The following is a 14759-nucleotide window of genomic DNA, read 5'->3' on the forward strand; positions in this document are numbered from 1 at the left end:
CCTTGTGTCGAGACAGATTTATTAGAAATGCAGCGTGTCTGATGTCTGACTTCGGTTCCATTTGGGATATTCTGCCTCCTGTTTGATGAGAAAGTGCGAGGTGAGATGCTCTGGGGTTTCTTGATGCCATAAAATGTATGTAAAGAAACTGAGACAAGATGCTGTGTGTATTCAGAATTTGCCAACAGTCGAAAGATGCATCTCCTGGATCTTATACGTTATAAACCCTCTTTTCCTCTGGCTTACCTTCCTGCAGGGCATCTTTCATGATGGATGCCCCCCGGGGTGGCTCCTGGCTGCAGGCTGACCTGAAGAAAGGCTCAACCTGCCGGCAGGCCTCTTCGCCTGGGTTCAAACCTTCCCACATCCCTCTGAAGAGCCGCACCTTCTCCTCAAGCAGAGACATGATCTCTGTATCCTTCTGCCTCAGCATATCTGGCCAGAGCAGGCAGAAATATGGATAGATGTGAGGAAGATGGGAAACTAGTGAGGGGAATATCTAATGGCATTTCAAGAGAACTGACCCCCACTTGCTTCCTTTTTTTCTCACCTCTCATCTCTTTGGCTTTGGTCTCTAACTGTCTCTTGTCATCTTCCGTCTCACTGGGAATACCTTCATCTTCATCCTTCTCCCTGTCCAATCAGAGAGGAGAGAGACAAAGCAGATGTGATTTCCAGAAAACGTGACATCCTCGTCCCTCACAGTGAGCCTGTTTGAATCTGAAAAAGCGAATTCAGTCTCATTTAAAACGCATCAGAAAGTTTTCACAGTTAGTTCTGAAAGGTCACGGTGAAAACGTTTCTAAATAAAACCGTTGCATTTTGTTACATTTCTGACTCACTACTACCAACCTCGGATAACTTCCTGACGGAAGTGATTTTGGTTCTTTCATGCAGACCCAGCCCATGCGTCGAAGGACAACAGATAACCCTGAGAGTTCAAAAAACGCTGCATACTTTTCATTGTAAAGACAACGGCATAAAAAATCAGTTTGGTTTTCATCTCCGCTCCTGCCGATAGCTTGATCCCAGTTTTGTATTCTGACAGAAGTCAGAGCGGGAGGGGGTTGTGACAGAGCTCTAAATCTCTCTCCTTCCCACTGGCTGCATTCGAATAATCCTCTGCTTATAGTGAGCTGCCCTTGAAGCCAATCCAGCATTAGACTGTCCCCGAGTACATCACAACCCCAGGTAGAGTAGTACTAATCCCACTGACGGCACCGCGCTCTGTCACAACTTAAAGCATATTATGATTCAGAGAACTGGGCTGGGTCTAACTCCTGGTTTACTGCACAGAAGGAACAGGCCAGCTCTGAATGTTAAACAGCATAAAGGGGGGGGAGAAACATTGGAGTACATGACAATCAAGCGTTTTTGTGGTAACAAGTCTCAATGCATTCAAATACAGGAAGAAATGAACACCTAAAAGAATCCGACTCACATGGACTGCATGGCTTCCTGGATGTACTGCATCCAGGTGTTGCGCTCGTCCTTTGAGCTGGCCAGAACCTCCATCATCTCCGGCTTCTCCATGCCTGCCGTGATGAGGAAGAGGCCGCGCTCTTTGTTAGCCACCTCCCTGACAATCAGCTTCTGGAGGGAGATGACCGTAGAGAGCTGGTCCTGCAGGAGGAAAGGGGTGAGGAAGTAGGGGAAGGGTTGATGGTGACGATATGGGAGGAGAGTGGAAAAGAGGAAGATAGTGGGAGGGTCAAGAGGGAGGAGAAGATTGCAAAAGCAGGAAGATGGGGGAAAAAAAAAAAAAAAAAAAACACAAGAGGGGAGGGGGGTAATTACAGGCCAAGAGGAGGAGACAAAAACAAGCGAAGCAAAGATTAAAAGGAGGGTTAATTTTTTTTAAAAAGAGAGACGACAGAAAACAAAGCGAATGGTAGAAATTGTGACTTTGGGAATAAAATCAATCTTCAGTTCAGCAGCAACACAAACCGCTGTTTGATTTTTTGCTCCATTGAGTCAAAGTGTTCAGTTGTAACCACATCCCTACATTTTCCTGCAAAGCGCTCATTCACAAAGCAGCTAAAGATTTTTCTGTTTCTCTTCCTGGTGTGACTACACTGGAAACAAAATGGAAAAAAACCTAAAACCCTGCTCTAACATTTAAATCAAATCAAGTGGGTATTCTGTAAGAGTTATTTCCCTCCCACAAAATTCCTGATTTCCAACTTCCCTCCACTGCAGCGCAGCAAGAGAAAAGACTATTTACCAAACAAAAAGATTGAATTTGCTGCAAAAACACGAGGAAGGAAAGATTCAGTGTCCAGCGGAAAGACACAGAATGACTGAAACCTCAGAAGAATAAGTTCTACCTCCTATCTACACCTTTCTGCCAGCACACACCCCAAAACCCCCGATAATACAGCTGTCATCCATTTAGAACGGTGTTATCCCCCCTCTCAGTGTCAGCAGCCCCAAATCAAATGCAGCAAGCCCCTTTTTTTTTATTTTCTGATGGATTTGATTATCCTGCCACAGGCCTGCCTCTGTTTTCATTCCCTGTAATGTGTGACAGAAAGAGCGCACCATGCCATGAAGCTGTGAGTCCTGTAAACACGAAAGAAAAAAAACAACTAAAACCTATGTGATTCATCACGGCTGGGTTGGAAGCCTAGGGCCAGATCAGCGTTATGAGGTTCAGCTAGCGTGCAAGAAAGAGACGGGCATTATCGCACAGTGGGAAAAGCAAGCAGGATGGCTAATGCTAACAGCAACAGTGGGATGGGAAAATATGACAACATCCTCTCTGGCTGCACTTACGAGATCTTCATTACTGCAGGGAGGGAGCAGGAGGGAGCAAGGAAAGGCGTAAAAGAAGAAGGACGTGAGAGAGAGACAGACCAGACAGCAAGAACTTACCAGCATGGCAAAGGCGTATTTCTGGTCTTTCTCCTGGAGGAAGACCAAAACATCTGACAGGAGAAGAGCGTGGACCTCTGGAAGGCCAACAGAAAATGTTTAGTAAGCAAAAAGTGTGATTGGATTTCCACATTTACAAATACAGGAGAACAATTTGGGGAGTATCTCCTCACCCTTTAGCCTCCCCTGGTTGTTCTTCAGCTGCAGCGCTCCGTCGTGGATCAGCCTCCTCTTCAGCAGGTCCTCCCTGGCAAAAATCTGACCGCCTTTCATCATCATGATGGACTTAGTGTCCATGCGGCTGTGAAACTCTTTCAGACGCCGCCTCTTCTCGTGCTCGTTCACTTTGCTATCGACCGCCGCGATCACCTCCTTCACCAGCCGAACGGCGTCTGTCAAGTCATCGTAGTCTTCCTCGCTCTCTGCATCGAACAAGTGACGAGATGTCAGAAGGAAAACAGAGTTGCAGTCTGACATGCAGGGAAAGCATCAGCTCATACCTAATGAAAACCAGCAGCAGTAATATTATGACAGGTTTATTTAGTGATTTAGCATCTCTAGTCTGGCAGGGCTGAGAAAGTGTTTACACACAGCAGGTGATAAAGTCATAACTTCGTCACTTAACTGAGCCTCTACGGTGGGATACAAATCAGCAAAACTTCACTGACAGATATATCTCCTCCGTTCTCACCTGTGTAGCTAATCACTCCAAGTTGTATCAGAGAACATTTACATACGTTTTCCTTACAGAAATATAATATCAGAGGTGTATGACTAGATACGGACTCTACTCGGTGTATCGTCTTCCTTATGAATACTGAGCTGCTATGAGCCCAGCGCTTAAAAGTCTCCAACTTTGAGTTTATTTTAATCATTTTCTAATGGTTCAACCAAGCGGCAACCTCCGGCGGTTAAAAGTGAAGCCTATGCGGAAGTGCATAAAACTGCAGTTCCCCCTTCATCCACTAAGGGCTCCAAAACAGAGCAAATCTCCATAGACTCCCATGTTAAGAAGGCCAACTTCACATCAGATATAAACATGTTTACAGCCTGGTTCAAAAATCCATTTTTGGTTTATAGGTCACGTTTACCTTCATGACAACTGTGGGGGGAGTGAATTTTTTTTTTTAACTTGCCCGTTTAAAAGTAATTTAATCTCGAAGTTTGGCATATTTAGGGGCGTGTCCTTTTGATTGACAGGTACAAATCTCCCGCTTCAAGTCAGAAAAACATAGGACAACCGCGGTTTTTAGCTGGTTAACAATGTGACTTAGCTTTAGCCCGCTTACCTCCGTTAGCTGGTTAGCTCCCGTTATCTCCGAGTTAGCTCGGTTAGCTTTTAGCTACAGAAAAGTCGGAGTTTGCTCGACGTCAATCATCCGCCATGACGCTCACAGCCCCCCCCCCCCCCCCCTCTCAGCTCCACCTCTTTGCCCATATTTGTATTTTCCGGGCGAGACGACACGCATGACGCTGCCAAGATGGCAACGGTAGGAACCGCCCACCGAGCTTCAATTCAGCTTTTCAGAAACCTATGGGTGACGTCACGGAGGCTTCGTCCATCTCTTTATATACAGTCTATGGGTTAAACACACAACATTGCCCCCACCCCATCCCACCCCTTAATGCCAGATCTCACATGAACGCAGTCAGAAATCATCATGAGTGTTCTTTAACACAAAATAAAGAGAATATAAAGTAGATTAATAATACTGTAAGACTACACATGCAGCTCAGTGGGTCACCGGGTGACAGACAACATATTAACACATGTATCAATATCACAAGTTGACACACTCTCATCTAATTTGTTGAATGGTTGCTAGGGAACAGAGAATTTTACAACACATCCTCTGATGGTGAAATTAATCTTTTCTAACTGATGATGGCTCATCACATCTCTGATCTAATGACTGAATATTGGAGGCTGAGAGTCCTTCCAACCTGGTGAGGATCATTGTTCTGGCCAGGAGAAGAACATGCAATAATGTCTGAATAAAGTTTATCCGCAAAATATTACGAAGGAGCGACGTCAAACAGTGAAATCAGAAGTGTTTGGTGGATGTTTGGTCTCAAAGACTGAGCTCCAGAATCCATGTTAACTGGACCAAAACAAGTGAGAGAGCGTGGTGGAAGTGTGAAGTCCTGACTTAGCTAGAATAACCGGTTGCAAACTACAGCTTCGTACTGACTTTACTGAGCATGACCAGATTTTAGTTGGTGAAAAAGAGGACAGCTTAGTTGGGTGGGTGGGGGTGGGAGTGGGGCGATAGTGTAGTGTGTGGCATTGTGACGGTGTGGATAATAACCAATAGAAGGTTTCTGCAGTATGATGAAGAGGACAACTTTACGTTGATCTTTTGACATTTTGACTCAATTCATTATGTAGAAATTTTTCTTTAACCAAAGACGAAGGAGTTGGGGACGAAAGACAATAATGTAATAAATATAAACAACACAAAAAAAGCAATAAACAAATAATTATGTGTTATTGCAGAAGTGATGTGAGCTTCCATCACCCAGATTTGCATGTCATGCTCACATGCATCCCCACCAAGATGAAAATATATGGTTTGTTTTCTTTTGTTGAGGTTTTTCTGGTAATTTCCATTTCCATTTCCATAGATACTCTGAGATGTAAAACTCCTGAACGGCTTCTTCCCCCAAACTGTCAAAGCCATCAGTTTAACATGAGTCTTGTTTTCCATTAGTTTCAACAACGTGGACAAGTGCAGAGAGGTGGGCGCTGAAACCTCTCCATGGGAAAAGTTCCAGTGTTTTGTTTTATCCCCCGCAGGTGTAAAGCCCACACAAGACAAGATGAGGAGGGGCATTCACACACACTTTCACTGCTGTTTAGTTCAAACTCAGAGTTATGGCGTGTTGTCTCATATTTCCGACCGGCTGAGACCAGGTGACATTATTACCAGGTAATTCTGGCCTCTCTGCGCTACGGCTTCCTCCTCACCTCCTTCATCTCCTGTAGCTTGTTGTCTGAGAGAGTGGATCACCATAATAAGTGAGTGTAGGGAATAAAATGCAACATAAATGTGAAGTAAGCATATATGAGGCTGATTAGGGTGTTAAAAAAACTTGGCGATTTTGAAATTCCAGATGCAAGAAGACGTTTGGTCACCCGAATTTCCTTATTTAAGACATGGAGTGGAGTCAGTGATGGCTGAAGATGGTTTTCCTTTCAACAGTGTAATAACCGCGTTGTGAGTCTGCACAGTTAGGAGAAGACTCAGTATCTGATAAACATATTTGCAGCAGATCTTGTGCATTTAAGTTTTTGGACTCAAACAGAAACATTTTCCCCGATGTAGGATATTTCGCTCTTGTTGTTGTACTTCAATGCTCCTACGCAGCAAAATATTATCTCAAAACTGTGAGTACACTGCGTTTTTTCCTTTCAGTATATAAGAGAGTTGGCAGGAAAGAGTCTTTCTAAAGCACCTTGGGGATTAAGTCGGAGCTCCCTCCTTCCCACATGGAACCATAAAGAGGCTCTGGGGAAGGATTAGAGGGAACGTACACAGGAGGAGGTCTGCTGATGAGAACTGCTTTAAATCAGATATAAATATGGTGTGAAATTTTTCAGCTACTCAAAGTTTGTTTGAACTGTTATCCTGGAAAAAAACATGGATACAACGCCTGTCTGAGATTTCCTAAAATATATGAACTCAAAAGGCAGAAATTTTACTTTTGAGGATGTTTTCTAGAATACTGGAATCTTACAAATATAATTTATGTCTACTATCTGGATCATCCATCAAATCATCCATCATCCCATCAGCCGACTAGCCTTCCATCCATTCATCCAATCCGCTGGCTAGCCATCCATCCATCCATCCATTCATCCAATCCGCTGGCTAGCCATCCATCCATCCATCTATCCATCCAATCAGCTGGCCAGCCATCCATTCAGCCAATCAGCCGGCTAGCCTTCCATCCATCCATCCATTCAGCTGGCTAGCCATCCATCCATCCATCCATCCATCCATCCATCCATCCATCCATCCATCCATCCAATCAGCTGGCTAGCCTTCCATCCATCCATCCATCCATCCATCCAATCAGCTGGCTAGCCATCCATCCATCCATCCATCCATCCATCCATTCATCCAATCCGCTGGCTAGCCATCCATCCATCCATCCATCCATCCAATCAGCCGGCTAGCCTTCCATCCATCCATCCATCCATCCAATCAGCTGGCTAGCCATCCATCCATCCATCCATCCATCCATCCATTCATCCAATCCGCTGGCTAGCCATCCATCCATCCATCCATCCATCCATCCATCCATTCAGCTGGCTAGCCATCCATCCATCCATCCATCCATTCAGCTGTCTTTTGTTAGTATGATATTCATTTTTATAAGTTTTTATGTGTTTTTCAGTGTGTGTCACTGAGTGTATTTTAAGGAGTTGTTTTTAAATTTTATTACGACAAATTTTGTTTTGTACTAAAGTATGACAATAAATGCTATCTATCCATCTATCCATCTGTCTACCCAACTATCCATCCATCTATCCATCTGTCTACCCAACTAGCATTCCATCCATCCATCCATCCATTCATCCAATCAGCCGGCTAGCCTTCCATCCATCCATCCATCCATCCATCCAATCAGCTGGCTAGCCATCCATCCATCCATCCATCCAATCAGCTGGCTAGCCATCCATCCATCCATTTCTTTTCTTTTTAGTCAAATTAAGGTTCACAGGGAAGGTGGAGCCTTTCCCAGCAATCATTGGACAAGAGACAAAGTACACTCTGGACAGGTCACCAGTCATCTGAATCAATTAGTTTAAATATTAGATCTTTCCTAGATTTTAAAATAATAGATTTTTGTGTAACTGAAGACCACCTGGAAATCCAAAAGGCCCTAAAACCTTGGCTGACCAAAGAAACCCACATCATGTAAAATTAGGAACTGTTGCTCAGCTCGGTGCTTCAAGCAAAGACTTCCTAATATATTCACAAATGAGGTCACAGTTAACGATTGAGGTCACGGTTAAGCAAAGTTTTTGGAGCAGTTGTACTCATCCTGAGACCAACAGATGTTGAGACATCTAATTCCAAGTTAAAACGGTATTAAAATCAAAATACCTGATTAGATTATGTATCCAGAAACAACCTCAATTCAAAGGAATTGGAAAATTGATCTGGACAAAAATGATTTATGGGGTTATGTTCAGATCAGGATGGCTTTTATGCATTGCTTTGTGTGTGCAGTGGAATGAAAACACTTCCAGAACATATCATGCACCCTTGGATATAAGTATTGCCTGTACTCTGTACTCTGGAGACTGGAGATGCACTTTTTCTTAGAAAAGATTTCCATGAAGAGGAAGACACGGCTACAGAAGAACTGGAACACAGTTCTTCTGTAGCCTTTCTCATCAACAATCAGGTGAGAGGCAGGGTTCACTCTGGACTGGTCGCCAGTCCATCCCACAGAGGGAAAAGCAACAATTCATGCTCACATTCACTCCGAGGGGTAATTTAGAGTAATCAATTAACCTAACATGCATGTGTTTGGATGTTGGGAGGAAGCCGGAGAACTTAGAGATGCATACACAGGGAAAACATACACACTCTGCAATCTACAAGTTTCCAAAGTTTGAAGGAAAAAACTACTGGGTAATAGAAATGGGTGATATGCAGAGCACCGTGACTTATTTTCTCCTGTCTGCTGAAATACAACATGGAAACTAAACGAAATCTGTTTGGAAATAAATACACTGAAGTGCACTTTGACTTGGGTTTTCTTACATGAATACGGACACAGTGTCATGTTGTGTTGTTCAGTTTAGGCTGGATGTGTATCTACCTCTTCCTGAAATGGATGATTTCATTTTTTTGTGCTCTGAAGAGATGAAAGTGTTTTTTCCTTTTCATTTTGGGAACATTTCTTTCTTTCTACACGTTTTCCATCCCTGTTTCACATAAAGGATTTACTCCAGGTGAGACAGGCGTAACGGTGTTGTGATTTTAGTTGGCCTTTCTGCACATTTTATGAATCTGACATGGGTCAATGCAACGCAGAAACTATAGGAACTTCTGAAATGTGATTTATCTTGATAAGATCTGCAGATGCGCTTTATCGTATTTAAATAAAAACCTAATTCCTGAATGTTTGTTAATTGGCTTTAAACTTATTATTTTAAATCCACTTCTCCTCTTTGCATTCATAAAAAAAACGAGTGTCAGCGTATTTTCCATTCATCTACTATCTACAGGCAAATAATGTACTTTCTGCTGTAAAAGTCTGATCCATTTAAACCAGTAAAATCTATTTCCTCTCGGCCCAAAAGTAAAAACCTACACGATGAGATGAACCAACCTTTAGTGTGCTGCAGCATCCTCTGTATCAGCACGGGGTACTTTGTTATCCTCTGGGTCACGAGCAGAATACATTCGGGGATACCAAGCCTCCGCACAATGCTGCTACTCATCTTTTTCTGGAAGGATAAACAAGAGGTGCTTCACAAAAACCTTCCCACACAACAGGTGGCAGAGCTTTACATAACCAGTGAGAAACTTTCTGACTCAAATGAAGCAAAACAAAACATTAGCCAAATTTTGGACGGTGTTTACAGCACTAATGAGACGGAGACGTGATGGACATGTGAGTGAAAGCTGATTCTTACTTTGATGAAGGCTTTGAAGCGTCTGTCTTTGGTCAGGAGGTCCTTGTAGAGGTTGACGGCTTCATTGTGGCGGCTGCAGAATCTTCCATAAACCTTCTTCATGCTTTCACCAATGGATCCAGAGAACTACAGCAGGATGAGAGGGACATGAATGCACAAACCCAACAATAGAACAAAGAATAGGAATAGGATATTATTCTAAAACACCCTCAGGACTCCTGTAAAGTAAAACTGCATTTCAGGACCGCATCAGCATCTTCTGGCTCTGACCTGGCTGACCAGGATGTCTCCTATCCTGTTGATGATGAAGCTACCATCGAAGCTTCCCCCTTCCAACTGGCTCTCCTTCTTCCGCTCCAGGAGGCGCAGGAGGTGCTGAGAGTGGAGATCCAGGAGCTCATCTAGGGCTGGAAAAAGCTTCTCGATGGTCTGCTGCTCCAGCTGCACCTCCTTCTGCAGGCCTTTGCTGTACACTTCAGACATGATGCGCAGCGTGCGGATATGATGCATCTCCGTCTGCATGAGCTCTGCAGACGGAAAAAGAAAGCAACACGTTCCATCACAGAGGTCTGCTAACCTCCTGTATCATGACATCGTTTAGTTTGCTGCTGCAGGGAGGAGTTTCTAATAACCAGGTCAGCCACAAGCAGATTGAAATTAAAAGTCAGAGCAGCTCAGGGAATTTTCAGGGCTTGTTTTAATCAAGTTAAACCTGCGAGGTGATTCAGATTCAGATCCTACAAAACTAAAGTTAAGTCATAAAGAGTCAGTGAATGGTTCAGGTGATGTGAAAGAAATGTAGTTTTACATTGTAGACCGGAAATTCGTTATCTTCTTTGAGATTTAATTTCAGCATCTAAAATATATATGAATATCAGGTGTTCCTTCCTGAAGGTGCTCAGGAAGGAACACCTAAACACACAGCTGCTGGTGACGTTCACCCGCTCCACCACCAAGAGTCTGTTGACCGACGCTTTTACAGTCTGGCATTCCAGCTACACACTGGCTGAAAGCAAGAGGCTACAGAGGGTGGTAAATGCTGCACAGAAGATCATCAGCTGCCCTCTGCCCTCTCTATCTGACATCTATACCTCACGTTGTCTCAGCAGGGCCAGGAATATCATAAAGGACACAACACATCCTGGCTTTCATCTGTTTGACCTGGATGACCCTTAGACAGGCGCTAGAGGTCAATACGGACCAGAACTAATAGATTTAGAGACAGCTTTATTCCCAAAGCTGTTGCTATTCTGAATTAAAGTGTGCTCTAATACAGCACACAGACAGCACAGTGCAATGTCTTTTGTTAGTATGATATTCATTTTTATAAGTTTTTATGTGTTTTTCAGTGTGTGTCACTGAGTGTATTTTAAGGAGTTGTTTTTAAATTTTATTACGACAAATTTTGTTTTGTACTAAAGTATGACAATAAATGCTATCTATCCATCTGTCTACCCAACTATCCATCCATCTATCCATCTGTCTACCCAACTAGCATTCCATCCATCCATCTGTCTATCTATCCATCTATCCATCTGTCTACCCAACTAGCATTCCATCCATCCATCCATCCATCCATCTGTCTATCTATCCATCTATCCATCTATCCATCTATCCATCTGTCTACCCAACTATCCATCCATCTATCCATCTGTCTACCCAACTAGCATTCCATCCATCCATCCATCTGTCTATCTATCCATCTATCCATCTATCTATCTATCCATCTATCCATCTGTCTACCCAACTATCCATCCATCTATCCATCTGTCTACCCAACTAGCATTCCATCCATCCATCTGTCTATCTATCCATCTATCCATCTGTCTACCCAACTAGCATTCCATCCATCCATCCATCAATCTGTCTATCTATCCATCTATCCATCTATCCATCTGTCTACCCAACTATCCATCCATCTATCCATCTGTCTACCCAACTAGCATTCCATCTATCCATCTGTCTACCCAACTAGCATTCCATCTATCCATCCATCCATCTATCTATCCATCTATCTATCAATCCATCTATCCATCTGTCTACCCAACTATCCATCCATCTGTCTATCTATCCATCTATCCATCTGTCGACCCAACTACCATTCCATCCATCCATCCGTCTATCTATCCATCTATCCATCCATCTATCTATCATCTGTCGACCCAACTACCATTCCATCCATCCATCTGTCTATCTATCCATCTATATATCAATCCATCTATCCATCTGTCTACCCAACTACCATTCCATCCATCTATCCATCCACCTGTCTATCTATCCATCTATCCATCTGTCTATCCATGCGTCTATTCATCTATCCATCTATCTATTTATCCATCTATCCATCTGTCTATCTATCATCTATCCATCTGTCTATCTATCATCTATCCATCTGTCTATCTATCCATCTATTCATCTATCCATCTATTTACTTATCCATCTATCCATCTGTCTATCCATCTGTCTATCTATCCATCTATTCATCTATCCATGAGTCTATTCATCTATTCATCTATCTATTTATCCATCTATCCATCTGTCTATCTATCATCTATCCATCTATTCATCTATCCATCTATCCATGTATTTATCCATCTATCCATCAGTATATCCATCTATCTATTTATCCATCTATCATCTGTCTATCTATCCATCTATTCATCTATCCATCTATCTATTTATCCATCTATCCATCTGTCTTTCTATCCATCTATCCATCTGTCTATCCATGCGTCTATTCATCTATCCATCTATCTATTTATCCATCTATCCATCTATCCATCTATTCATCGATCCATCTATCCATGTATGTATTTATCCATCTATCCATCACTATATCCATCTATCTATTTATCCATCTATCCATCAATGTATTTATCCATCTATCCATCTATCTATCCATGTATGTATTTATCCATCCATCCATCCATCTCTCTACCAACCATAGATGACGTCTTGTCTCTTCACAAGCTCCTTGTCCAGCTGCTGCAGGTACTGCTGCTCCACACCCAGACTCCACGAGTCCGCTTCCAGGTCTTTGGCCTCCGCCTCAAACTCTCCCATCAGCTGCCCGTCCATCATCTCCGTTCCTGAATCAACAGTAGCTTAAATCATCAATATGACTTAAAATTCATGAGAGGTTAAGTCAAACGTTTAGTGTGGGGAGAGGAGAGGTATGTGTGTGTGTGCTGACCTTCATCTGTGAGCGATTCCATGGATTCTGTAACCTGATTGGTTCTGTTGAGCGAGTCGGTGGATTGAGAGAGATACCGCAGGCCTTTAATGGGCATCTCATCCAACACTGGGCTGAACGGAGAAATGATAATTAAGTGAAAAAATTAAATGTGCATCTAAAGTTTAAACACACTATGAGGTGCAGAAATGTCACACCAAACGCAAACTAAACATAAAGCCCCGCCCCAAAACAAAAACAAAGAACAAAAGTCTAAACACACCATCATACCATCACATTCACACCCACCCAGCAATGTTGCTTATCGAGAGGCTCTTTGAGAGGTTGTTTCCATGGAAAGTCATGATGCTAGTGTGCCTCCGTGACGATGACATCATCAGGGAAGAATGGTCTTCGGGGGACAAGATGGCTGACCAGGGGCGTTCCCTCGTCCCACCAGCTGGAGCAGAGACAGGTCATTTCACACAGGGAACCTGAGAACACTCCTAAAAGGAACTGCACACCTTTTCGGCTGCTTCTGTGACTGTTTGCTTGTCCAGCCCGGCATATTTTAGATAACATCAGCGCATCATCCTACAACTTAAAGCTTGCACAGGTAGAAATGAGACATCCTGCTACAGGAACTTAAAAGTGATGTTTTAACATAAAGAAATAAAAACTATCATATGAAAACAAATACAGCAAACATCAGAAGAGAGTGGGAAATATCCAGATGTGACACTTCCCAATAAATCCATGATTTTAAGTTGAGTTTCCTCTAAATTTGGCATCAAAATGATGGGCTTAAACATAAACAAGTGATCACTGACAAGCGGTTTGGCAACCTGCAACCTCTGAAACAGAGCTCAGCGCTTCTTTTAATTTCCATGAGGCTTAAATACATTAAAAGCATTTTCACACCATGGAGTTCCTTAAAATAAAATCAGCTGCATTAAAAAAAAAACAAACAAAGAACCTGAATGTTAGATTTTATTAGGATGGCAGTTCTGTCGGTAACTTGGTATTATTCTTTTTAAGGAATTAACAAAAACAGCTGAACAAAAAAACAGAAAAGAAGTCTAAACTTTTCTTAGGAACATAAAAAGATGAACCCGGATGGATGGACATGACCGACATTTAGCATGCACACAGATTCTGGTGTGCATGGTATAGATTTAGCCTTTGTTTGTTTTTAATATTACATGGTGACCCTTTAATCTATGGACCTTCATGAAGGTCGGGGGCCCTCAGTTTAAAGACCACTGTGCTAAAAATGGTAACAGTCATATAATCCACAGCCTAAACTAAACTAAACTAAACTAAACTTCAAATAAAATAAAATAAAATACATAAAATAAAAACAAAAACAAAAACAAAGCAAAGCAAAGCAAAAAACAAAACAAAACAAAACAAAACAAAACAAAACAAAACAAAATAAAATAAAATAAAATAAAATAAAATAAAATAAAATAAAATAAAATAAAATAAAATAAGATAAGATAAGATAAGATAAAATAGAATAAAATAAAATAAAATAAAATTAATTTAATTTAATTTAATTTAATTTAATTTAATTTAATTTAATTTAATTTAATTTAATTTAATTTCTAGGTCAGAGAAAGAAGTGTTCTGGCCATAAGTGTTGCCCAAGTTTGATCTAATACAAAACCTGTACTGTAAAATAACAGAGGAACAACACTTCAAAGCCAAACAGCTAAAAAAAAGGTGTTTTTAAGAAAAAGGGGAAAAAAAATAAATAAATAAAAAGCCTAAGTTTTAGCCAGAAATTTGTGTAACAGAAGTATCCTCCAAACAGATGAAGACTGAGTCTATTAACAACTCATAAGATGTGAGTCTCAGTCATGAAATATCAATTAAAGCAAATCTAAACTTTCACATATACAAATCACTACATCTCTACCGTAAACTCTTAACTACTGGTCACATTGGTGGAATCCCAGGCTAAATGGACACTCACATTTGTTCCTCATTGTGACTGTAGGTAAAGAGCTTGATTCTGGTACAGCCAACTGTTGTTTGGGTAACTAAACAGAG

At 41.8% G+C, this 14759-nt stretch overlaps 1 protein-coding gene across 4 annotated transcripts in view; it reads right to left on the reverse strand.

The window, feature by feature from the left end:
• akap13 (A-kinase anchoring protein 13) overlaps nucleotides 1-14759 on the reverse strand; it is a 119459-nt gene that overhangs the window by 14847 nt on the left and 89853 nt on the right. For all 4 annotated transcript variants that reach the window (XM_079240865.1, XM_079240864.1, XM_079240863.1 and 1 more), the window contains exons 20-31: nucleotides 14683-14749; nucleotides 13014-13164; nucleotides 12726-12838; nucleotides 12475-12621; nucleotides 9803-10059; nucleotides 9533-9658; nucleotides 9226-9343; nucleotides 3048-3296; nucleotides 2875-2951; nucleotides 1442-1623; nucleotides 551-633; nucleotides 247-435 (exon numbers count right to left, since the gene is read on the reverse strand). In XM_079240865.1, the coding sequence (XP_079096991.1) occupies nucleotides 247-435; nucleotides 551-633; nucleotides 1442-1623; nucleotides 2875-2951; nucleotides 3048-3296; nucleotides 9226-9343; nucleotides 9533-9658; nucleotides 9803-10059; nucleotides 12475-12621; nucleotides 12726-12838; nucleotides 13014-13164; nucleotides 14683-14749 (1759 nt within the window). The remainder of the gene's footprint in view (nucleotides 1-246; nucleotides 436-550; nucleotides 634-1441; nucleotides 1624-2874; nucleotides 2952-3047; nucleotides 3297-9225; nucleotides 9344-9532; nucleotides 9659-9802; nucleotides 10060-12474; nucleotides 12622-12725; nucleotides 12839-13013; nucleotides 13165-14682; nucleotides 14750-14759) is intronic.

The sequence above is a fragment of the Telmatherina bonti genome (assembly GCF_933228915.1).
Source record: "Telmatherina bonti genome assembly, chromosome: 1".
NCBI classification, from domain to species: Eukaryota; Metazoa; Chordata; class Actinopteri; order Atheriniformes; family Telmatherinidae; genus Telmatherina; species Telmatherina bonti.